Source organism: Papio anubis, chromosome 16, assembly GCF_008728515.1.
Source record: "Papio anubis isolate 15944 chromosome 16, Panubis1.0, whole genome shotgun sequence".
NCBI classification, from domain to species: domain Eukaryota; kingdom Metazoa; phylum Chordata; class Mammalia; order Primates; family Cercopithecidae; genus Papio; species Papio anubis.
Genome location: NC_044991.1, coordinates 10,264,715 through 10,286,591, shown reverse-complemented (window position 1 = coordinate 10,286,591; position 21,877 = coordinate 10,264,715). Strand labels below are relative to the sequence as shown.

Sequence of the window (21,877 nt, the reverse complement as noted above, 5' to 3'; positions counted from 1 at the left end):
CCTAGCCAGGGCCTGTGTCCCCAGTGAGTCCTGGCCTGTAGCATGGCAGAGAGGACAGAGGAGGGCAACTGGCTGCAGGTATCAGGCAGGGCTTTCTCAGACCCATCCCTCCCATCAGTATTCCATCGCGGGGGACGACTCAGTGACGGAGGGGGTCACAGACCTCGTGCGAGGGACCCTCTGCCCGGCCCTTAAGGCCCTGTTCGAACATGGACTGAAGAAGCCATCCCTGCTTGGGGGCGCCTGCCACCCCTGGCTGTTTATAGAGGAGGTAAGTCAGTGGCTGGCCCATGTCTCCCACCCTGCACCAGCCCTGCTGTGCCCCCCAGTACCCATCTTAGGCCCTTCCTGTCCCTGGGCCCCACGGAGAGGATGGGAAGAGCTGGCAGGGCAGTAACAGGTGCCCAGTTGGCCCCAAGGGCTTTGAATCAGCATCTTCCTGTCCCTACACTCACACCGTGTGCTGTTCCCACAGGCTGCAGGCCGGGAGGTCGAGAGAGATTTTGCCTCCGTGTATTCCCGCCTGGTGCTCTGTAAGACCTTCAGGTAACTGGGCCTGGGTTTCTCTGGTGGAGTCGCCTGCAGTGGGAGGGCGGGGTTTGACCCAGCCCCGGCACCCCATGAGCTTTGGTGCCCCCTCAGGTTGGACGAAGATGGCAAGGTCCTGACCCCGGAGGAGCTGCTCTACCGGGTAAGGGGCCTCCTCTGGCAGACCCTATAGACCTCCCGAGGTTAGCCCGTCGGGGAGCCTGAGTGACAGCGGATGGTGCCGTCCCCAGGCTGTGCAGTCCGTGAACGTGAGCCATGATGCAGTGCACGCACAAATGGACGTGAAGCTCCGCTCATTGATCTGCGTGGGGCTCAAGTGAGTGTGGAAAAGGGGTTGGAGGAGAACGCTGGAGTAGGGGGGACCCAGCCCAGCATCAGGAGGGTCCTTACAGGGGACCCTCAAGGACAAAGAACCTCAGGGGCTCAGGTCCTTCCCTGAAGAGGGTGGTCTGGGAGCTGCTGAGGGACAGGCTGGAGGCCTCTACCATGGCTGCAGCCAGAAGGGCCTGGAGCCGCCCCTGCTCCCCACTCCTGGCCCTGTCCCCAGTGAGCAGGTGCTGCACCTGTGGCTGGAGGTGCTCTGCTCCAGCCTGCCTACCGTGGAGAAGTGGTACCAGCCCTGGTCCTTCCTGCGCAGCCCAGGCTGGGTCCAGATCAAGTGTGAGCTCCGGTGAGGACCTTGCTGGGTTTGGGGAATGGAGGTGGGTCAGGAAGGGCTGGCTGGGGGTGACAAGAGCCTCACCAACCCCCTCCTCACCTCTAGAGTCCTCTGCTGCTTTGCCTTCAGCCTCTCCCAGGACTGGGAACTCCCTGCGAAGAGAGAGGTGGGTGGTGTGGGCCTTGTAAGGCCTGTGCTGATGGAGCTGCCCAAACCATTCACAGGGTGGCTGAGGTGGGGACACAGAGTGCTGGTGTCAGTGGTTAGGAACCACCCCAGCCACGCCCAAGGCCTGTGAGGTGAGGGGCTGCCCTGTTTGCAGGCGCAGCAGCCCCTGAAGGAGGGCGTCCGGGACATGCTGGTGAAGCACCATCTCTTCAGCTGGGATGTGGATGGGTGACCCCTCCTCCCCAGCCCAGCCTTGGGCCTGGGTCTGAGGTGGCCCAGGACCCCAAGCTGCAGAGCCCAGGGAAGAGCAGCTCCAGAGCCCTGGCCGGGGCCCCGGGATATCAGGCTGCCCCACTCCAGGTTCCCCAGCACATCCCAGGTGGTGGCAGCAGAGGGTGCCCTGCCCTACCAGGGTCCTTAGAGATGCTCTGGGCCAAACCAGTTTGTACCAAAAGCCTTGTGAGGCGGTGGGGAGCCATGTCTGTGCCAGTCTTTGCTCAGGAAGAGGGAAGGGGATGGGGGTGACTAATAGGCTCCTGTCCTCCTTGGTTTATAAATAAACTGTCTTTGAGAACGTACCTCCTGTCTTCTGTATAGCCAGGGCTGCAGAGCTGTCCTCATGTCCAAGGCTCTGCCCTTCCTTGACTGGTCTAGAAGGCACTGCCTGGCCCCTCAGATGCTGGGACACGACAGGCCCAGGACCCCCACCTATGCCACCCACCCCTTCCATGGATTAAGATACACTAACAGGCCTGTGTTTTTGTTTTTATTTTAAAAAGTTCACACACCTTCCCCATCTTTGTCCCAGCACTGGTTTTGGTGACTCCACCCCTACTCCCCTATGAGTCAGGCCAGAGTGTGAAGCCAGTGGCCCCAGGGCAGGAGACAGCCACAACCTCATGGCCATCTCTCAGCCCCACAGCAGGGTAAAGCTGGGCCCAATTCCCTCCTGTCCTAGGGTCACGCTGGCTGCAGTGAGGCGGCAGGGACGGAATGTGAGTGGGTGGAGAGCTCCTGGCAGGAAGGCCAGGTAGCACCTCTGCCCTCGTGGCACTGATAAGGAAGCAGGGCAGGTGGGGCATAGGCCGTGGCAGGGTGTCTACATGTCAATCACACGTGATGGGTGGGCCTGGGTAGCTGCATGCCAGACTGGGCACCAGACGGTGGCACATAGCTCAAGGGTAACCTTGCATCCAGTCCCTAGGAGCCATGGCCTTCCAGGCCCTTCTGTGAGAGTAGGATGGGAGGGAGTTGCACCCATCTCCTGTCCCCCCCCCCAAAAATATATGTCTATATGTATGTTGATATATAATATAGAGATATATACACCTGTACAGAAAATTGTTGCCACCAACCACTAAATGGTTACACTACACCAAGACACTAAAATGGCAGGGAGCCCAATCCCAGGAAGCCCTGGGGTTGGCAGACATGGGGACTAGGGGGTAGAGGCCCAGGCTAATTTATCCCTTCACAGCAAAGCAGGGAGCAAAAAGGAGATTCACCCCCTGACATGTCTCAGCCCTGGGTCAGAGGAGAAGCCTCCTGGCTGGGCTTCACCTACCTTAGCCAAATTGTAGCCAGACAGTGCCCCTGACCTCAAAAAAGGAGGTCAAGCTGAAATGGCCCTGGCCCTGGCCCTGACTGGGTATCCAAAACCCCAGCGTGAGAGCCAGGGCTGCTTCTTGACAGCTGCTCTCCTCTGCCCTGGGTGGGCCCGAACCAGGAGTAGGGGCTTCTCTGTTCTGGCCTCCCAGGGAAGGGAAAAAGCAGGGGCTGTGATTGTCAAGACTCACAACCATGTGGAGAGGCCGAATCACGCAGGAGCGCCACGCACCGGAGTGCCCTGGCTCCCAGCCCCGTCCCCACCCCAGTCTCAAGCCAGAGAGCTACAAGCAGGAATCCCAGTGCAGCTGCAAATCATGGCCATCAAGGAAGTCTGTGGAGAAGAGGCTGGGGGCTGTGGTGCTGAGTGGGGCCAGGCTCAGCACAGGACCACCTGACGACAGCTCCAGCCAGTCCATGCTGTCCAGGTGGCCATCAGCCAGGTCCAGGCCCATGGTGCTGCTGGGCTCAGGAGCAAAGTGCAATTCCGAGGTGTCCATGGGTGACGGGGGGTGGTCCAGGATGGCAGTGCTGCTCAGCATCTGGCTATGGAGGTCATCAATGAGGGAAAGGGGCTCTGGCCCCTCATGCCCACTGGTCAGCAGGGGCAGCCCCGTGCTGCTCTCCAGGAAGTCCTCCAGGCGCCCAGGGAGGGAGGGTGAGCCCGGCGGAGGTGGGGCAGCCTGGGGGAGCTCAGCAGAGGGTGATGGCTGTGCTGCCAGGGGGGACCCACAGGCTGTCTTCGGGGATGGCTTCTCCTTCCCTGGCAGGGACGGCGGCTCCTTGAAATCTGCTGAAATTTCTGCCAATCAAGACAGTAAGTGGATATCAGAAACCAAGCCTGTATATCTACATGCGAAAGAATGAAGGTGGACCCTAACCTCACACAATTTACAAAAATAAAATGGATCAAAGACTTAAATGTAAGAGCTAAAACTATAAAACTCTTAATATTTGCAAATCATGTATTTGATAAAGAAGTGATACCCAGAATACACAGAGAACTTCTAAAACTCAACAACAAAAAAACCAAACTTGACTCAAGAATGGGTAAAGGATTTGAACAGACATTTCTCCAATTATATACAAATGGCCAGCAGCACATGAAAAGAGCTCAATATCACTAGTCATGAGGGAGACCACACAGTGAGATACATCTCAAACCCACTGGAGTGGCTACTGTAAAATTAAATTTTTAAAGTGCTGGATACAGAGAAACTGGAGCCCTTGTGCCCTGTGATAGAAATGCAAAATGGTGCAGCTGCTATGCAAAATAGTATGGAGGTTCCTCCAACATTTAAAAATAGAATTACTGGCCAGGTGTGGTGGCTCACGCCTGTAATCCCAGCACTTTGGGAGGCTGAGGTGGGCAGATCACAAGGTCGGGAGTTCGACACCAGCCTGGCCAACATGGTGACACCCCATCTCTACTAAAAATACAAAAACTAGCCAAGTGTGGTGGCAGGCGCCTGTAATCTCAGCTACTCAGGAGGCTAACACAGGAGAATTGCTTGAAACCGGAAGGCAGAGGTTGCAGTGGGCCGAGATTGTGCCACTGCACTCCAGCCTGGGCAACAAAAGCAAAACTCCATCTCCAAAAAAAAAAGAATTACCATATGATCTAGCAATTCCACTGCAGGGCATATACCCAAAAGAATTGGAAGCAGAGTCGCAGATGTTTGTACACAGGTGTTGAGAAGAGCATCATTCACAACAGTAAAATGTCACACCTGTCATGCCAGCACTTTGGGAGGCTGGGACAGGAGGATTGGCTTCAAGCCAGAAGTTTCAGCTCAGCCTAGGCAACAATGCAAGACCCCGTCTTTACCAAAAATCAACACCAAAAAAAGTAAATTTTAGGTGTATTTTACCACTTTTTTTTTTTTGGAGACTGAGTCTCACCGTTGCCCAGGCTATAGTGCAGTGGGGCAATCTTGGCCCACTGTAACCTCCACCTCCTGGTTTCAAGCAATTCTCCTGCCTCAGCCTCCTGAGATTACAGGCACGTGCCACCACGTCCGGCTAATATTTTTGTATTTTTAGTATAGATGGGGTTTCACCATGTTGGTCAGGCTGGTCTCGAACTCCTGACCTCATGATCCACCTGCCTTGGCCTCCCAAGGTGCTAGGATTACAAGCATTATTTACCACAATTTTTTTTTTTTTTTTTTTTTCCAGACAGAGTCTCGCTCTGTTGCCCAGTCTGGAGTACAGTGGCGTGATCTCTACTCACTGCAAGCTCCACCTCCCGGGTTGACGCCATTCTCCTGCCTCAGCCTCCCGAGTAGCTGGGACTACAGGCGCCTGCCACTACGCCTGGCTAATTTTTTTGTATTTTTTAGTAGGGACGGGGTTTCACTATGTTAGCCAGCATGGTCTCCATCTCCTGACATTGTGATCCACCTGCCTCAGCCTCCCAAAGTGCTGGGACTACAGGTGTGAGCCGCTGCGCCCGGTCAATTTACCACAAGTTTTAAAAAATTTTTTAAAATGTGCAAAGGACTCAGCCATTCTCCAATAGAAGATACACGAATGGTCAGGCAGCACATGAAAAGGTGCTCCACATCACTAAATTACAGAAATACAAACTAAGGTACCACTTCACACCCATTAGGGTGGCTTTTATCAAAAAAATGAAAAGGAGTGCTGGTAAGGAGGTGAAGAAACTGGAACCCTTGTGTGTTGCTAGTGTGAATGTAAAATGTTACAGCTGCAGTAGAAACAGTTTAGTGATTCCTCAAAAAGTTAAACACAGAAGTTACCATACGAGGCTGGGTGTGGTGGCTCCCGCCTGTAACCCTATCACTTTGGGAGGCCGAGGCGGGCACACTGCCTGAGCTCAGGAGTTCAAAACCAGCCTGGGCAACACAGTGAAACGCCGCATCTACTAAAAAATACAAAAAAATTGGCCGGGTGTGGAGGTGGGTGCCAGCTACTCGAGAGGCTGAGGCAGGAGAATTGCTTGAATCCGAGAGGCAGAGGTTTGAGTGAGTCAAGATCGCGCTACTGCACTCCAACCTGGGCAATAGTCAGACTACCACATGATCCGGCAATTCTAGCCCTAGGTTATGCCCAGAACTGAAGGCAGGGACTCAAGACAGACACTTGCACACCCACATTCACAACATCCAAAGGGTGGAAACCACCCAAGTGTCCGGCCACAGATGAATGGATGAAGAAAATGTGGTGTATCCACACCAGGGGTACGACTCAGCCTTTAAAAAGAGTGAAATTCTGACACATGCTGCAACACAGATGGACCTTGAGGACATTATGCTGAGTGAAATACACCAGACACAGGAGGACAAACTGATTCCACTTCTGTGAGGTCCCTACAATAGGCAAATTCATAGAGAAAGTGGGATGGGGGCTGCCAAGGGCTGCAGTTGGGGAGAATAGGGAGTTACTGTCTAATGGGTAGTTTCCCTATGGGGTGATATAGAAGTTCTAGAGTTGGCCGGGCGCAGTGGCTCAAGCCTGTAATCCCAGCACTTTGGGAGGCCGAGACGGCCGGATCACGAGGCCCGAGCAGTGAGCAGAAGGCAGGCTGAGGCAGGAGAATGGTGTAAACCCGGGAGGCGGAGCTTGCAGTGAACCAAGATTGCGCCACTGGACTCCAGGCTGGGTGACAGAGCGAGACTCCGTCTCAAAAAAAAAAAAAAAAAAAAAGTTCTAGAGTGGATGGGGTGATAGCTGCACAACACTGAATGGACCTAATACCTCTGAATTGTACATTTAAAAAATGGTTAGAATGGCAAATTTTATTATTTCACTACAACTTAAAAAAAGAATTATGCAAAAACCAGGCCTGCTCCCCAACCCTCTGGGTTCCAGCCCCTCCTGTCCCAACAGAATGCATTCTTTGCCCTGCAGCTGCTCTCACAGGCAAGGAGGTCGCTCACCTCCAGCTGCCACCTGCCCAGACCTCTCTCCTCAAACACCTGCTTCTGGCATCACTGCCACCTCTTGGGCCACTTCTCAGTGTCCCTTTGGGGGCAGGCGGCACCCACACCCACCATTCTCCCTTTCTCTGCCATCTCTTAGAAGTTAAGAGTTCAAAGCCTGTTCCCTTTTCCTTCTCGAACAATCTCTGGGGTAGCACCACCTTCCCTTGGAAACTCTTGAAGCTCATGCCAAGGCCTCTTTCCTGAGCACCCAGCCCAGTCATCCCCAAAGCAGGTCCCATACCTGCTGCCTCAGTGCCACCTACACTGGTGAGAGATGCGCCTCAGGCCCCAGGGACCTGGGGATTCTCCCTAAGGCTTGAGAATTGCTGACCTCACAGGAACACCAGTGACTGAGCTCGTCTTAAATTGAAATAAAATTCACACAACATCAAATCCACTCTGGTAGAGCTGTGGTTCCAGGCTGAGCTCCCGCTTTGCCTGTACCCCTCAGCCACTCCTCCTCCCCCAGAAGCCACTGAGACACGTGGAGAGAAGTCCGCGCTCGCCGCCCAGGGTCGGCACCACACGCCCAGCCTTCTTGCCTGCTGCTGCCAGTGAGCTCCTTCCCATGGCCATCTCGGGGTCCTCTGGGATCTTCCACTCCCAGCTGGGTCCCTCACACAGATGCACGCTGTCTCCCACCCAGCATCTGCCCTACCCTCTTCCTCCCCTCTGCAGAGGAACCTCCCAGAGAGCTCTCCATGGCCACCCCCAACCCTGTTCTCAGGCCTCTCACGGACTTCCTGTTGTGCCCATGACACCTGCTTCCGTGTCCAGGCCTCGGTCCTCAGCTCCATGGGCCACAGCTGGCTTCCAGGACACCACACCCTGCCACTGCTTGTCCTCCCGACCCCTAAGGCTGGGCTCAGCCCCGACTTCTGCTCCCCCACCTCACGCCCTGGGCAGCCTCCCAGCTCCAACTGCCGATCTAGATGCGACAACACCCCAACTCCTACATGCAGCCCAGACCTCTCTTACAAATGCCACTCGATGTCAACTGTCCCTGTAAACCCTCCACTCATGACACACCCCATCAGGGACTGCACAATGTGGTCCCACACGTGCCCCCTCCCCAGCTCACCCCATCAGTGGCTGCTCCACCCTGGCCCTTCAGGCCACAGCCCTTGAAGTCATCCTTGGCTGTTCCTTCCCTCTCTCCACACCTCATCCATAAACACACCAACCTGGCTCTCTCCAAATGGGGCCGACTCCAGCTGTTCCTCCGCCTGCCACTGCTGCCTGCTGGGCCACAGCCCTGCTCTCCCACCACCCCCAACCTGGGGCTCCCTGCTTCTGCCCTTGCGCAGCTGCTATCGCTACAGCAGCTGGAAGGTTCCTGGGTCCTGCATCAGACCAGGCCACTCTACCCAAGGCTGTGCGATGGCTTCCCACACGATGAAGCCAAAGCCACCCTGCCCTGATGCCCAGGAGGCCACACATGATCTGGCCACAAAGCCCTTCTTTCCCTTTCCTCAACTACATTCCAACTCACCAGTCACTCCCAAGGCCGCACAGATGCACACAGCTGCTCCTGCTCACAGGAGCCATCCCGGCCCTTCCCCACCAGGCTCCCCAGACCTCTCCCTCCCCTCCGTTTTTGTCCTAAGGCTCCTCTCGGATCTTCCATATGATCTGCTTATTTCTTCTACTTGTTGTCCACCTCCCCAGGCTGCACTGTGAGCTCCACAAGGGCAAATGTCTCTTCTGTTCATTGGCAGGCGAGGGCCTTGGGACAGTGCTCCCTGCTGAATGAAGGACGACACCTTCCCTGGTCCTCTCATCCAGGCCCTGGAGACAGGAGGGCTCACAGCCACCACTGCATCCACAGTGCTTGCCCAAGACTGGTCACGCATGGAAGCATTCAATAAAAACAAACCAACCCAGGGCTAGAGACACCTATGAACAGAGAAGGCTGTCAGGAGGCAGCAGGGGATCTGGGGTTACCTCCGCTCTGAATGAGAATGTCAAACAGGTCGTCCATCTGCTGGCTTGAGGAACCATTTTCCTGCGGGACAAAGAAAAAAAAAAAAAGATGAAACTCTTGAATGGGGGCTCCCAGCCTGAACTACGAATGAGGCCCCTCCCTCTACCCAGAATAAGCAGCCAGATCCACAGCACCCACGGGCATGCCCGGACTCCTGGTGCCCATCCCCCAACGGCCCACTCCCCAAGGCCTCTCTGACCCTGAAGCTGGGCTTCACCTGCCCCCTTTTCCTGCAGCTGGGGCTGTAGGAACCTCAGCCCAGCAGCCTAGGGCAGCCGCCCACAATGGCCAGGCCCAGCCTGCCTTCCTCACCTGCTGTTTGGGCTGCTGGCTCATGGCTTCCTCATAGCCAGGTGGTTCCTTCTTCAGCAGAGAAGTGGGGGTCCCAAAGACGGGCTGCAGTGGGTGCTCTAGGTCCATCTGGGCAGAGGCGGCAGGCACTGGAGAGCCAGGCTGGGATGAGGGCTGGACAGGAGAACAGGGAGAGGACCAGTGGTCAGGGGGCTGGGGGTACAGACCTGCCTTGTAGGGGTGAGGGGTGGGGATAAGGCCAGGGCCTCTCACACTCTAGGAGGGCAGATGGGGGGCACTGGCTTTTAGGGAGCTTTCGTGAAAGCCACTAGGTAAGAAGGAATACAGGATGGGGGACCCTCAACCCTGCAGGGGGTGCCTGGCCTCTTGAGGTTTGGGAGAGGTCTCTGGGCTGGGCTGGTCACTCCCTGAGATTTCTGCAGCTTCTTTCTCTGCTTGGGTCTGCTCAGGGACCCCCATCTCCTATCCTGAGGTACCTGTTCCTGTCACTGTCTCCTCCACCCCCAAGTTCTGCAGGACCACAAGGCTACATAAAGCCTTAGGGCAGCCTCACCTGTGGCCTAGGCTGAGAGAAGGTCTGCTGGGGAGCTTTCTGCTGCTGACACCTCGGTGGGGACAGCTGGCCTCTCTGAGGGGAGGACCCTGAGCTGGATCCTGGCCAGAGGACCCCACAGCCTCTCCCCAGGGCAGGCTACCTCTGACCTTCACTGGCCACTCCCCACAGAGCAGCACTAAGGCAGGCCCAGCCTGGTGTGGGTTGCTCAGGAGTCCTCTGCTGAGATGCAAAAATGTTCTAGTCTCAACAGCCAGAGAGGTGGAGAGCTCGCCAATGGTTCCGCCCTACGGCTAGGGGGTTTCAGGCAGGTGCCTTAACTTTCCTAAGTCTCAGTGCTCCCCGTGGTGAGATGGGGTAACGACCGCTCATTTCAGAGAGTCGAAACGAAGATTAAACGAAGCAAACACAAAATGCCCAGCACGAGGGGACCCCTGGCCCACGAGGGCTGCAGCGAGACGCTCTTCCCACCCTCCTCTGGGCCCTGCCCGGTTCCTCCCATACCCAGGTACCTGCTGGGGGCTTCCACTGGACAGGCCAGGGCTGTCTGCATTCTTATTGGTCACGGTGAGGACAAGGTGGGTCCCTGTGGAGTCAGTGATGAGGGTGGGAGGTGCAACCCCCTTGATGAGGCCAGGGCCCTGAGGACCCAGAAGCAGCTGGGGGGCGGGGACCGGCTCGGGCTCAGGCTGCACAGCTTCCTGCTTCACCACCACGGACGGGGGCCCCGGGGCCGCAGCACAAGGGTCTACATGGTTGGTGGTTGGGGCCGCCAGGCTGGGGCTGAATGGGTGCGCAGGGCCCAAGGGCTGTCGGCTCAGTTGGCAGCTGGAGAAGCTGTTCTCTTGCTTCACTGGCATGCCGAGAGGGGCAGGGGTGGGCACGGGAGTTGGGGCGGGCTGCTGGGCTCGCTTCTCCTGCTCCAGCTGCAGCCTGAGCCGCTCCACCAGCTGCTGCTTCTGCCGGAGCATGCGCGTCAGCTCCTCGATCTGCTTGTCTTTCTCCTGCAGCATCTGGTCCTTGTCGCGCCCTTCTAGCTCTGCCCGCCCCCCAGGGCTCAGGCAACAGGACCCGGCCCGGGGGCCCTCCTCCTTCACGAGGATCTGCAGTGGCGAGGCCTGCAGAGTCAGCTGCGTCAGGGGAGACGTCACCATCTCACCAAAGGTGTCCCCGGGGGTGGAGTTTTCATCGCCGGTGCTGAGCAGTGAGCGCTCTGAGGGGGTAGGAGACACAGGCGGTGTGGAGCCTGTGCTGCCAAATTTCACCACTCCATTGCTGGTCACCGTGGCCACCACCACCTCAGTTGGGGCCAGGCCTGCTGCCACCAGAGCTGGCCCTGTGCTCAGCCGGGCCGCCGGGAAGGCTACCACCACCTCGCCAGCCTTGTGCAGGATAGAGGTGGTGGCAGGGGCCTTGGGGGCTCCTGGGACAGGGCCGATTTGGTCTTGGTAGGCTCGAAGGCGCTCAATCAGCTCAGTTTTGGTGCCTGAGACGGGCAGTGATCGCAACTTCAGCTCCTGCTTCAGCTCTGCCACCTGCAAGGCAGTCAACAGTCAGGGAGGCCAGGGGCAGCTGGACACAGGGCACTGGGTCCAGGCAGAAGGGCACTTCAGATGCATCAACTACCCTAATCCTCCAGCACCCTGGAGGGCGCAATGCCCCCCACCACCTGAGCCAACAGCATCCTCCCTTTCATTGTTCTCACTCTAGCAGGGACCTGGTTAAAATGCTCCCCACCTATGCAGGCAGCGGGCGCTGGCACATGGTGCCCACAGCTGTCCCCAGCCCCCAACATGGTGCTTGGGCTCAATAAATCTTGAATGGAACAGACTGAATTTTGCAGAAGAGAAAACTGAGCTCATGAAAGTAGGGCCCAGCCTGGTTCAGAGAACAAGTTCTCAAGGGAGAGCTTGGTCCAGTCAATCTTCTGATGGGGCAGAGAAAACACACAAGGCACTGGGCATGACCCACTCCTCTCCAAGGCCCTAGGACGGAAGCCAAGTCTGTGACCCTGATCACAGGCCACTCTCTTTCCAGGCAGACACTGCATCTGAATAGCACCCTGAGCTCTGCATTCACCAGCAAAGGGGAAAATGCGAGCAGGGTTGCTACTGGACAGCCCGGTCTACACTGACCAGGTCTGCGACTGTGGACAAGCTTCTCCTCCAGTGCCTCAGCTTGACCATCCTCAAAGGGACACCTATCCCCACTTCTCACACTGCATGTACCATACAAGTCGAGGAAGATAAGAGACACACGACTGCCTGGACAGATGCCGGCTGTGCTGCCAACAACAGGACCCACCACGAGGAAGCTGGTGTCACTCGCCATGACCACCTCCAGGCAGCCTCGGAGCTGTGTCCAAGGTGCCCCTGTCTGATGGGGACCAGAGCCTGGAGCCCTGCGCTGCCTTCCACGATGGTGGGTCCTAGGCTGGATGCCTTCCCTGCCTAAAAACCAGCACCCGGACAGCCCCTGTGGGAAGGGCCAGGCTGGCAGTGGCTCAAGTTTTCCAGTGGCTGTGTACCTTCATGTCATCCAGGTTGGCTGGCAGGGCTCCCGGCTTGCCAGTCAGTGAGGTGCTGTTCTGACGTGCCAGCCCACAGGGCCCAGGGGCACCTGAGCTGGAGCTGCTATTGGTAGTGGAGAGGCTGCGTACTGGGGGGGTCCCGCTGCTTCCCAGGGCCTCACCTGCTGACCTGAGAAGAAAAGGTGGAAATGAGCACCCATCCAGCATCACCCGTGGCCTCTGCAGGTGGCAGCCCAAGCCTGGGCTGCAGGGTTGGGTACAGATAGGCATGGGGCAAGGGCCTAGCGCAAAGGCTAGGGTGGCCCTGCCTGCAGACCACTCTGTAGCATCCAGACCAGAGGGTCCTTAAAGATGTGGGGTTCACCTCCACCAGATCTGGTACCTGCCTGGCTCAGGGTGGCTTGGGAAGGGCAGGGGCAGGTGGTGGCGAGTGGGTGCCTACTTTGGCGGGGCAGGCAGGATGGCCTGGTAGTTGTGGTGCTGCTGCTGCTGCTGGTTGAGGATCTGCAGCTGGAGGAAGAGCTGCTGCTGCTGCAGGATCTTGGCGTAGGATGAGTCCATGGGGGGTGCCCCCCTGTCCTGCTTCTGGTCCGGGGGGATGTACTGGTGGTACTTGAGCTTCTTCACCTTTGGCTTCAGCTCCTTGGCCTTCTTGCTGCGCTGCGACTTCTCACTGGCAGACTTGGGTTGGCTTTGCTGAGGGCACAGGAGACAGGGTGCCATTCAGGGGCAGCCTCAGGCTTCTCGGTGTGGGGCTGGCAGCTCTCCCCACGCCTGTGTGGCTTCCGAGAAGACATCTCCATCCACACTTTGCCCATTTCCACAATTCCCCATGGGACCATACACTCCGTTGAAAGCAGAAACGTGCCCAGAAATGTGCCAGGCAAGGGGCTGGAGTGACAAAGAGGGCTGTGCCTGGCCCCTGGCTTAAAAGAGCTTCTAGCTTGGAAGGTAAATCAACCAAATGTTCAAGCACAGACATCACCATGACCCCAAGCCAGAGTGAACACAAGGAGGTAAAACCCAGCTGATTGATGGAGCTTGGGCTGCACCAGACCAGGCACTTTACAAAGACGGAGCCACGCAAGCTTCTCAAGAACGCTGCTTGCTCTTTTTGGGGCTGGGGGGAATCCTGCCAGGTAGGAACTGTCATGTCTACTTGAAAATGGTGAACAGGCTCAAAGAAGTCACTTGCCCAAAGTCACAAGGAGATCTTGTTCTTTTTCTAACACAGGACTCCAAAAGCTCCTATTCATGCCCCCAAAGACCTCCAGCTGGCACAGCTGCTGGGCCAGGAGAGTCAGAAGACCCAAACTGACCAAGGGCCAGTAGGCGATATGTGGGAGGCCTGTTCTTGGAGCAAGGAAGGGCACAGTTGGACAAGGTGAGTTAGCAAGGGAGTGCCAGAGAGAGACCGCGGAGAGCTGAGAAGTTTTGAGCAGAGAACGGCAGACAGAAGCGTACAAGGCTGGATGTAGGAACAGGTGGCGTATAGACCTTGTGGCAATGAGGACCGAAAGGAAGGTTTGGGCAGGTGACCCACTAGTGGAAGAACAGACAAAGTGAACATGTGGCAGGTGAGGAGTGACCCCAGAAGAGGTTCTGGTTTTGCTGGGAGCATGGGAAGGATGGAGAAAGGGCAGGGCTGCCAAGGCTGTGAGGCCAGGATTGTTCCAGAAGAAGGGAACAGAGCCACAGAGAGCCTCTGAGCACAGGCTGGGGAGCAGGCAGAAGTACAGGCAGAGGGAGAGAGGAGGCAGAGGGAGAGAGGGGGCAGAGGGAGAGAGGGGACAGAGGGAGAGAGGGGGCAGAGGGCAGAGCCTAGGGAGCACCCCCAATTAAAGGGAGGAAGAGGGAGGCAGGGAAAACACAACCAAAGAGAGAGAACCCCAATAGCTGGGCCAGGAGCACAGCGGTGGGGATGGACTTGGATTGAGGCCCCTGAAGATAATGTTTCAGTCCACTGGTGGGGTAACTGAAGAGATGTGTAGACAAAATACACAGACTCTTCTTCCAAACATGGGAGGCAAAGGAAGGCAACAGGAGTGTGAGGAGAAGCACGCTGGAGGGAGGAACTCTGTGGGAAAAGCAGGGACACCTGTTGACAGTGAGGAAGAGAATGCAGGTGCAGGACAGGCACTGAGGAGGCAGCGCCTGGGCACGCAGCACTGAAAGCAGGCGTAGGCTGGGAGGAGAGGCCACTCACTGCTCCGAGGCCTGAAGGAGGAGACAGTGACATTCAGGAAGCCATAGTGACTTTCTGACATGGAGGAAGCAGGAGACAGCAGAGATGACAGGGTCATGTGCAGAGGCGGGACTGGGGATGTCACCACGGGACAGAGCCAGGGAGAGTCACAAGATGGGCAGGCAGCTCCCAGAGCTAGTGGGGCCTTCTAAGGCCAGAGCACGAGCGCCAGACAGCCCAGGCTACAGACTGTCGGCCTCTCCTGAGGCTCAGATGGCCAGGGGTTGCCAAGCCAGGCACAGGGTCTGTGTGAGGCGAGAACCTAGAGAGTAAGAAAGGACAGAGCAGAAAGGGTACAGGTGGAGCAAGTCAGGGAGGCGTGGGCCAGGTGGAGGTGTGGGGTTGCAGTCCCTGAGATCCTGGTGGCCAGGCAGTTCTGTGGAGCAGGGGGGGACCCTGCATCAGCTCTTGGTGCAGCTGAATTTAACAGCAGACGCCTGAGTCCATGAGGCCAGTAGTGCCCAGCACAGGGTTCCCCACACCGACGGCAGTAACCCCTGCCTCCTGCCGGCATTTCAGGTCAGGCCTTGGAGGAGGAGGAGAACACTCAGTGATGCCTCCTGCATGCCTCCGGCCACGTCACTTCACCTCTCAGTTCCTCTCTTGTAGCAAAGGGCTCTATTTCTGCCTCACGGAATTGTTGAGTGAACAAGACATAATGTGTGGGAATGACTTCATGGATGAGAGCAGGAATGAGTACCTGGAATGCCCAAGGCCAGCCCACAGCTACCAATAACTGGTGGCTATGATCGCAACAGCCAGTGTTATGTCGGACAATGGAGAGAACAGGAAGAAACTCCCAGACCAATGGGAGAGGACGTGCACCACACCCCCTGCAGCTGTCCCCACAGCTGGAATGAAGTCACAGCAGGACTCCAAAGGGCACCAGGAAGGGGAGGGTACAATCACTGGCAGAAATGTACCTTAATGAGTGTGGGGGTGGGCTTGGCAGTGGGGACAGTGGTTCCATTGGTGAGGCTGGGAGGCAGCAGAGGTGGGGGAGGCAGAGGAGGCTGCTCTGCCAGGAAAAGCATTTCTCCGGAATCCGGGCCCATCGGAAGTTGAGACACAACCTGAGAGGGAAAAAGGGAAGTGAGGACATGGCCACCTCCAGGCAGGGTGTGCCCAGCCTGCCCTGACCCTACACAGGGTCCTCAGACGCCACCACTGTCAGAGGGCAAATGGTGGGCAGAGACTGGGGGAGGAGAAGAGCAACCCCCAGGGTGGCAGGAGGAGCTAGGAAAGAGAGAGAGAAGGCAATGAAAAGGTCACAGAACTGAATATACTCAAGAAAAGCAGGCTGCTCCAAATAAATGAATACAGACTGGGCCAGTGAGGTTTGCAATCCCACTACAAAGCAGCCGTGGCCAGCGTCGTCCTCCACCTGACCTCTGGCTGCTGGAGAGGGGCCTCTGCCCACATCTCCCATCAGCAGGGAGCCCAAGCAGCCAGCACCTGAGCAACTAGGGTAGCATCCCCCTGGCTTCCCTGTGCCAGAGCAGGAGGCATACCCTGGCCCAGGAGAGAGACCTTACTCTGGGCAGCCCTAGCACCTTGGAGCTGGGGAAGCATCTGGAAGCACATACTCACCTGGGTGGGGGATGCAGAGGTGGCACTGGGCAGTGGTTCGCTGACTCGGGCCTCCAGGGGTGACGGCACAGAACCCTGGGACTCATGGCTGGCAGGCTGCTCGGGGGATAAGGCATCGCTGCTGTCCTCATCGAAGGAAGAGCTGTCTGCGACTTTGGGATAGTTCACCTGGCCCACTGAAACCCAAAGCTGTTATGAGATTCCACCTGCAGCCCAGAGCACAGGTGAGCAGGGACAGGCCTGGCCCACAGCCCACACGCTCTGTGAGGCAGGCAAACCAAGGAGACTAGCAGCCAATCTGCTTTCTTGGTCTAAAAAAGCTCTGGTCATCATCATGACCCTGCAAGAGAGGCCAGAAAGGTCTCCTAGGCCACCAGAGTGACCTCATGGGCTGAGCAAAGGCCTCCTTTAGCCTCTTGCTTGTAACTCTATACTGTGTTTAATCTTCAATGTCAAGTTGTCCCTCCCTCCCTTGCTCCTCCCTAGGAGACCTGGGCTACCTTTCCACCTCAACCGTCTCCCTATTGTTAAAGGTACTCTGTATCTTCATCCCACACTGCACAAAACTCTCTTCTTCCCCCATGATGCTTACAAACGGGGCAGTGAGGGCTCTGAACCAGCTAACGAGGGACCAGAAAAGCCTGGGTAACAGCCCTGTGAGTGTAGCTGAATTCCCCAGAGGCCAGGAACAGACTAAGGAGCCTGGCTCTGGGCTTCAGATGGAGGGTATCCCAGAAAGGGGATGTTTGCCTGCACAGGTGAAATAGAGGAGGTGTGGTGACCTCCTCTAGAGGCCAGTGGCTCGCAGACACCCAACACCTGGGTAGCAGGGGCACCAGAAGAAAACAGCCTGCTGGCTGTAACTGCCCTGACCTGACCCACTGCCAGGCTCTGGATGACTGTGAGTACGTGTCCTCCTGAGGCCAACTGGGAGGCAGAGGCAGGGGAGGAGGGCGCAGCACAAAACTTCTGTTCCATGGGGTCGCAGTGGGAAGGAAAGATGGGAACAGAGGCAAGGAGGCTATTTCAAGAGTCACTGTCAGAGCCACCGGCTCAGCACTGTCGTGGGAAGAGGTGGGGGTAGCAGGTTCTCAGCTGATCTGCCATCCATGCAGAAGGAACTGAGGCAGTGGTGGAGGCAGTGGTGAAGGCAGGGGTGAAGGCAGGGGTGAGCTGCCACCCAAGCCTGGGGAAGTGTGCTGTGTGGGAAGACCCCAGGTAAGGAAGAGGAACAAGGCACAACAGCTCAGGCTGGGTTTGTTCATGCAGTAGCTCTCCTAGCAGCTCTTCCCCTCCAGCCAGGACCTGAGGTTCTCTCCTCCCTCAGGACCTGGGAAGGACGCATCTGAGCTTCTTCCTTACTGGCGACTGTGGTGGTGGCTTGCTCCTCCGTCCCCTCATCTGTCCCAGCAGGGGCAAGTACGCAACACACAGAATGGGGCTTGCTGACCACGTGTACTTCATGCCAGACACAAGGCTAGATTTCCCCACTATCTCCTACTCCCAGCAAGGGCACCGGCTTTGGTACAGCAGCCCCAGGGTGGCCAGTACTGACAATGGTGAGCGAGGGTGGAGGAACTGTAGCTTCTACCAGATTAGTCCAACCCAAGGAAGCTGCTAGCCATACTGTGGAAAACCCAGGGCTGGTACAGGCCAGGGTCACTACAGACTATTTCTCTCTCCACTCACAGTCACATCTTGGGAACAAAGATGGGGACCCTGCCCTCCAGGAGTTTATGGTCCAGTTGCCTTGGAGCCCCGTGAATGCTCTACTAGACAGAAAACACAGAAGCTGAGGGCACACTGAGGAGAGATTCAGGGAAGTCTTCCTGGAGGAGAGGACTTAGTGTGAACCTTGAAGATAACTGAGGGGCCTGGAGGAAGGGTCGGATGGGGAGGTTAGGTGTGTGGGGAAGACCCCAACCCCCATCAGCCCTTTTCTCAGGCCTCAGAACGGTCTGCTCCCCCTGCTCCCACTGCCCGCTTCCTTCTCACTCATCTGAGCCAAACTTCCTTCCCAGCTTTGCCTCTCCTATCTGAGCCAAACCTCAACCTCAGCCGGGGTTCCATTTCCTCGTCCTCCTCCCTCCTCTTCCTCTGAAGGTGCCCATCCTCCCATGTCCTTGACTCTTTCCTCTCAGCCCAAAAACCTGCTCCATTGCACCCAGCCTGAAAACCCCTCCCTAAGCCAGGACCTGCCTCTGTTTTCCTTCTCCACAGAACTATTGAGCAAATGAGCTACATTTGCCATCACTGCCTTCTTCTCTCCTACTCAACTGTACAATCTGGTTTTTGCTGGCAAATGCTCTGTGTTCCTTAAAGTCCCCAACAATCACCCCATTGCCAAATTCCTCAAACAAACAAGCACAGGTCTCCAGGCCACTGCCCGTGTTGTTCCCTCTTGTCCCTCTGTACCTTTTCCACCTGGCAAAGTCTGATCCAGCCCCCAAAACATGCTATAGTGTGGGCACTTCCCTGGCCACCAACACCTGTCCCTATCCCTGAGAGACGTCCCTCTGCTGAGCTCTCACAGCGCTGACACACACATATCCATTGTTACACTGTCCATTACAGCAGCTGCCAGCTGGTCTAGAATGAGTGTTATTGCTGACAACAGCAGCAACCATTGTGTGAGTCTCTCTAGGCACCAAGGACCAGGCTGGGCCCTTTATATTCATCATCATGTGTGATCTTGCAAGCAGTCACACAAGGCAGGTGACTCAGAGACAGTGTTGCAGGGCCATGGCCTTCCTACTAGGCAGCACTGGCATCTGACTGGGAACCAGACTCAGAAATCAGTTGTTTATACATTAGTCTTCTCACATCAGACCCACGTGAATTCTTTGAGGGCACAAGTCATATTTTATTCATCTTTGTGACATCAGGACTTCACACGGCCTGGCACACTGCTGACTCTCGGCACACATTTATCAGACTGTGGCTGGCTGCAGCATCTAGAACTGGCTTGGCCCCTACACTGGCCTATAACTTGGGACTGCTGAGGAACACACAGAGGAAACCACTGAGATGAGGCAAGACGAACGCCAGGGAAAATCTGTGAATTATAAGGGCTACTATATCAACATGGGGAAAGGGCTCCTCCGGGCCCAGTGTGGGCCAGCCTACAGTAGGGTGGCTACAGTGCAGAGGAGGCCCTAGAAACTGCCAGTCGCCTCTAATCAGGGCCCAAGGCCTAAGTCAGCATGCCCTGGGGGTCTGCTGCAGTGTTTCCCCTCTGCCCAAAACTAAAACTATGTTAGAGGAAAACCTGAGCCTCTTTCTCTGAAGGCACAGCTGCCTCAGGAGGGGCAGGCAGGTGCTGTCTTGTCAGGGATCGGGTCTTGGGCCCACTGCAGCGAAGGAGACAGGTCTGTACCAATTATCACCAAAATCGAAGAGTAGGATAATAAATATATTTGGTTTTTATCCCCCAGTTCTCATCACAGAGCAGCTAAAATCACAGAGCAGCTAAAACCCTTGGAATTTCCTTAAGGTCAGGAGTATCTTCAGTATCTTCTTTCTACAACACCTGAGCTTATGCTAATGTGATGATCTGGGAGAAACTAAGGATTGGGCCAGTCACCACAGAGACCAAGTGATTAGAGGATTAGAGGACTGGAACTACCAGCCCATCCACCAACCTCCAGGAAAGTGGGGGTGGGTATGTAGGATGTGGAGTGGGGGCTCTGAGATCAAGCCTATAAAAACTCTTGGATAACAGGATTTGACGTGCTTCTCTAGCTACTGGGAGGGTGAAGGCCCGGAGTGGGCAGGGAAGTTCCAATACCACCACTCCCCTGGCACCCCACTACACTGTGCCATCTGCCCCTCCCTCTGGCTGTTCCTCTGCCTCCTTTATAATAAGCCAGCAAATGTAAGTGAAGTGTTTCCCCGGGTTCTGTGAGCCACTCTAGCAAATTATCAAGCCCAAGGAGAGAGTATAGGAACCCCAATCGACAGCTAGTTGGTTAAAAGCAAATGTAAAATAACCTGGGGCGTGGGACCAGCATGGGGAGTGGGGCTAAGTTTTGTGGGACTGAGTCCTCAACCTGTGGGATCGGACACTCTCTCCAGGTAGACGGCATCTGAAAAGGGCACCCAGCTGGTGTCCACTGGAGAACTGCTTGGTGTGTGGGGAAACACCATGCCAGAATACCAACACCAGAAGTATTCTGTATTGAGCGCAAATAGAGAGAAAAGAGGCTTTTTCCCTTTTACACTAAAGGAATGAAGTCCAAACTCCCAAGTGTGCCAAGAGGCCCTGCACATCCTGGACTGTGCTTACTGCTCCCACCTCGTTTTTGTTTTTGAGACAGGGTCTCACTCTGTCGCCCAGGCTAGAGTGCAGTGGCACAATCATAGCTCACTACAGCCTTGAACTCTTGGACTCAAGCGATCCTCCCACCTCAGCCTCCTGAGCAGCTGAGACTACAGGTGTGTCTCACCACAGCCAGCTAATTTTTTTATTTTTTTGTATAGGTGAGTCTCCCTACGTTGCCCAGGCTGGTCTCAAACTCCTGGGCTCAAGTGATCCTCCCACCTCGGACTACCAAATCACTGGGGACCTGGCCTCCCACCTCTCATCTTGATACTCTCCCTTCCAGTGCCTTCTCATCAGGTCCTAGGGTTGTTCTCCCCATCTGGAACACTGTCCTCTCCTCCCTTGTCCCACCCCCTCCCACACGCTTTCACGAATTCCTACTCATCCTTCAGCCCCAGGCTTGGCTGTCACCTCCTCTGACAGCTGCACCCCTCCTGATGCAACCAGGTTGGGTGCCCCTCCTCTGTGTTTCCAGAGTACCCTGTGCTCCCTCCAGCACAGCTTCTCTATCTTGCCTATTCACCTGCCTGTTACCTGCTCCACGAGGCATGAGCTCCATAAGGACAAAGGAACTTGGTCTGCCCTGTGGGGCTATGGTCTTAGCACCTAGCACACTGTTTGGGTCCATCAATATTTGTTGAGTGAAATATCTGTGGAAAGGGCCAGTCTCCAAGAAGAGATTTCACTAATAAAAAGAAAGAGTATTACACAGATTTCTAATTCCTGGCATCTCCACACGTTCACACACACTAATCCTGACATCTACCTACTCTGTGAAAGAGGAAGCAACCCGAGTTTACAAACATGGAAAATGAACAGCGCAAGGCCTGTTATTTACTTAATTACTGTTGTATGTCCCTGTTTCTTAAAGCAACAGGCACTATCCCAAGTTCACACAACCCGCGCATGAGGCTCTCAAACTCTGTTAAGAAGTCAAGAGCCTCAGCCCAATTCTGCTTCAGCCTGGCACTCCCTCCCCATCTCCCCTCCTGCATCTCAGCTGCCTCTCATGCAGGGTGGTTGGGTCCTCCTCACCAATGATGGCTTCCTTCAGGCTGGACTCAACAGGAAGGATGTTCTTCTCCACCAGCTCCATGGGGCCAGGCCTCTGTGCAATCTTCTCATTGAGGTCATCGGCTAGTCTGGCTCTCTTCAGCTTCAGCTGCTTGGCCTGGAGGGACGGCTCAGCCGAGGTTTCTGCCCATGGGAGAGAAAGGGGTGCAGGAAGATATATGAGTGGATGTGGTTCTGCCCTGGGAACTCCAGAGCAGCTCTCCTTCCTCCTGGGCAAGAGCAGAGACTGTCAGAATGGAAAGCATATCCCAAGCAGAGAAGAGTGGCCTGCCTTGAAGTTTCACAAAGACAAGACAACGGGTTCCCACTGTGACCTGGCAGTGCACGGTCACACACAATTA

At 56.0% G+C, this 21,877-nt stretch overlaps 2 protein-coding genes across 28 annotated transcripts in view; one reads left to right on the top strand and one right to left on the bottom strand.

Moving 5' to 3' along the window:
• The window catches only part of SGSM3 (small G protein signaling modulator 3), a 35,677-nt gene extending 33,724 nt beyond the window's left edge, over positions 1–1,953 (top strand). For 17 of the 19 annotated variants that reach the window (XM_021921588.2, XM_009217361.4, XM_021921587.2 and 14 more), the window contains 6 exons: positions 119–271; positions 476–546; positions 643–691; positions 780–865; positions 1,097–1,219; positions 1,313–1,953. In XM_021921588.2, the coding sequence (XP_021777280.1) occupies positions 119–271; positions 476–546; positions 643–691; positions 780–865; positions 1,097–1,219; positions 1,313–1,505 (675 nt within the window). In that variant the 3' untranslated portion in view covers positions 1,506–1,953. The remainder of the gene's footprint in view (positions 1–118; positions 272–475; positions 547–642; positions 692–779; positions 866–1,096; positions 1,220–1,312) is intronic. The other 2 variants (XM_003905578.4, XM_009217355.2) reach the window with 1 other exon arrangement.
• A 172-nt stretch (positions 1,954–2,125) lies between these two features.
• The window catches only part of MRTFA (myocardin related transcription factor A), a 218,653-nt gene continuing 198,901 nt past the window's right edge, over positions 2,126–21,877 (bottom strand). For 6 of the 9 annotated variants that reach the window (XM_017945338.3, XM_017945339.3, XM_017945340.3 and 3 more), the window contains 9 exons: positions 21,498–21,659; positions 16,142–16,317; positions 15,475–15,624; positions 12,749–13,002; positions 12,304–12,475; positions 10,289–11,311; positions 9,224–9,376; positions 8,872–8,932; positions 2,126–3,782 (listed from right to left, as the gene is read on the bottom strand). In XM_017945338.3, the coding sequence (XP_017800827.1) occupies positions 3,265–3,782; positions 8,872–8,932; positions 9,224–9,376; positions 10,289–11,311; positions 12,304–12,475; positions 12,749–13,002; positions 15,475–15,624; positions 16,142–16,317; positions 21,498–21,659 (2,669 nt within the window). In that variant the 3' untranslated portion in view covers positions 2,126–3,264. The remainder of the gene's footprint in view (positions 3,783–8,871; positions 8,933–9,223; positions 9,377–10,288; positions 11,312–12,303; positions 12,476–12,748; positions 13,003–15,474; positions 15,625–16,141; positions 16,318–21,497; positions 21,660–21,877) is intronic. The other 3 variants (XM_021921583.2, XM_021921581.2, XM_003905581.5) reach the window with 2 other exon arrangements.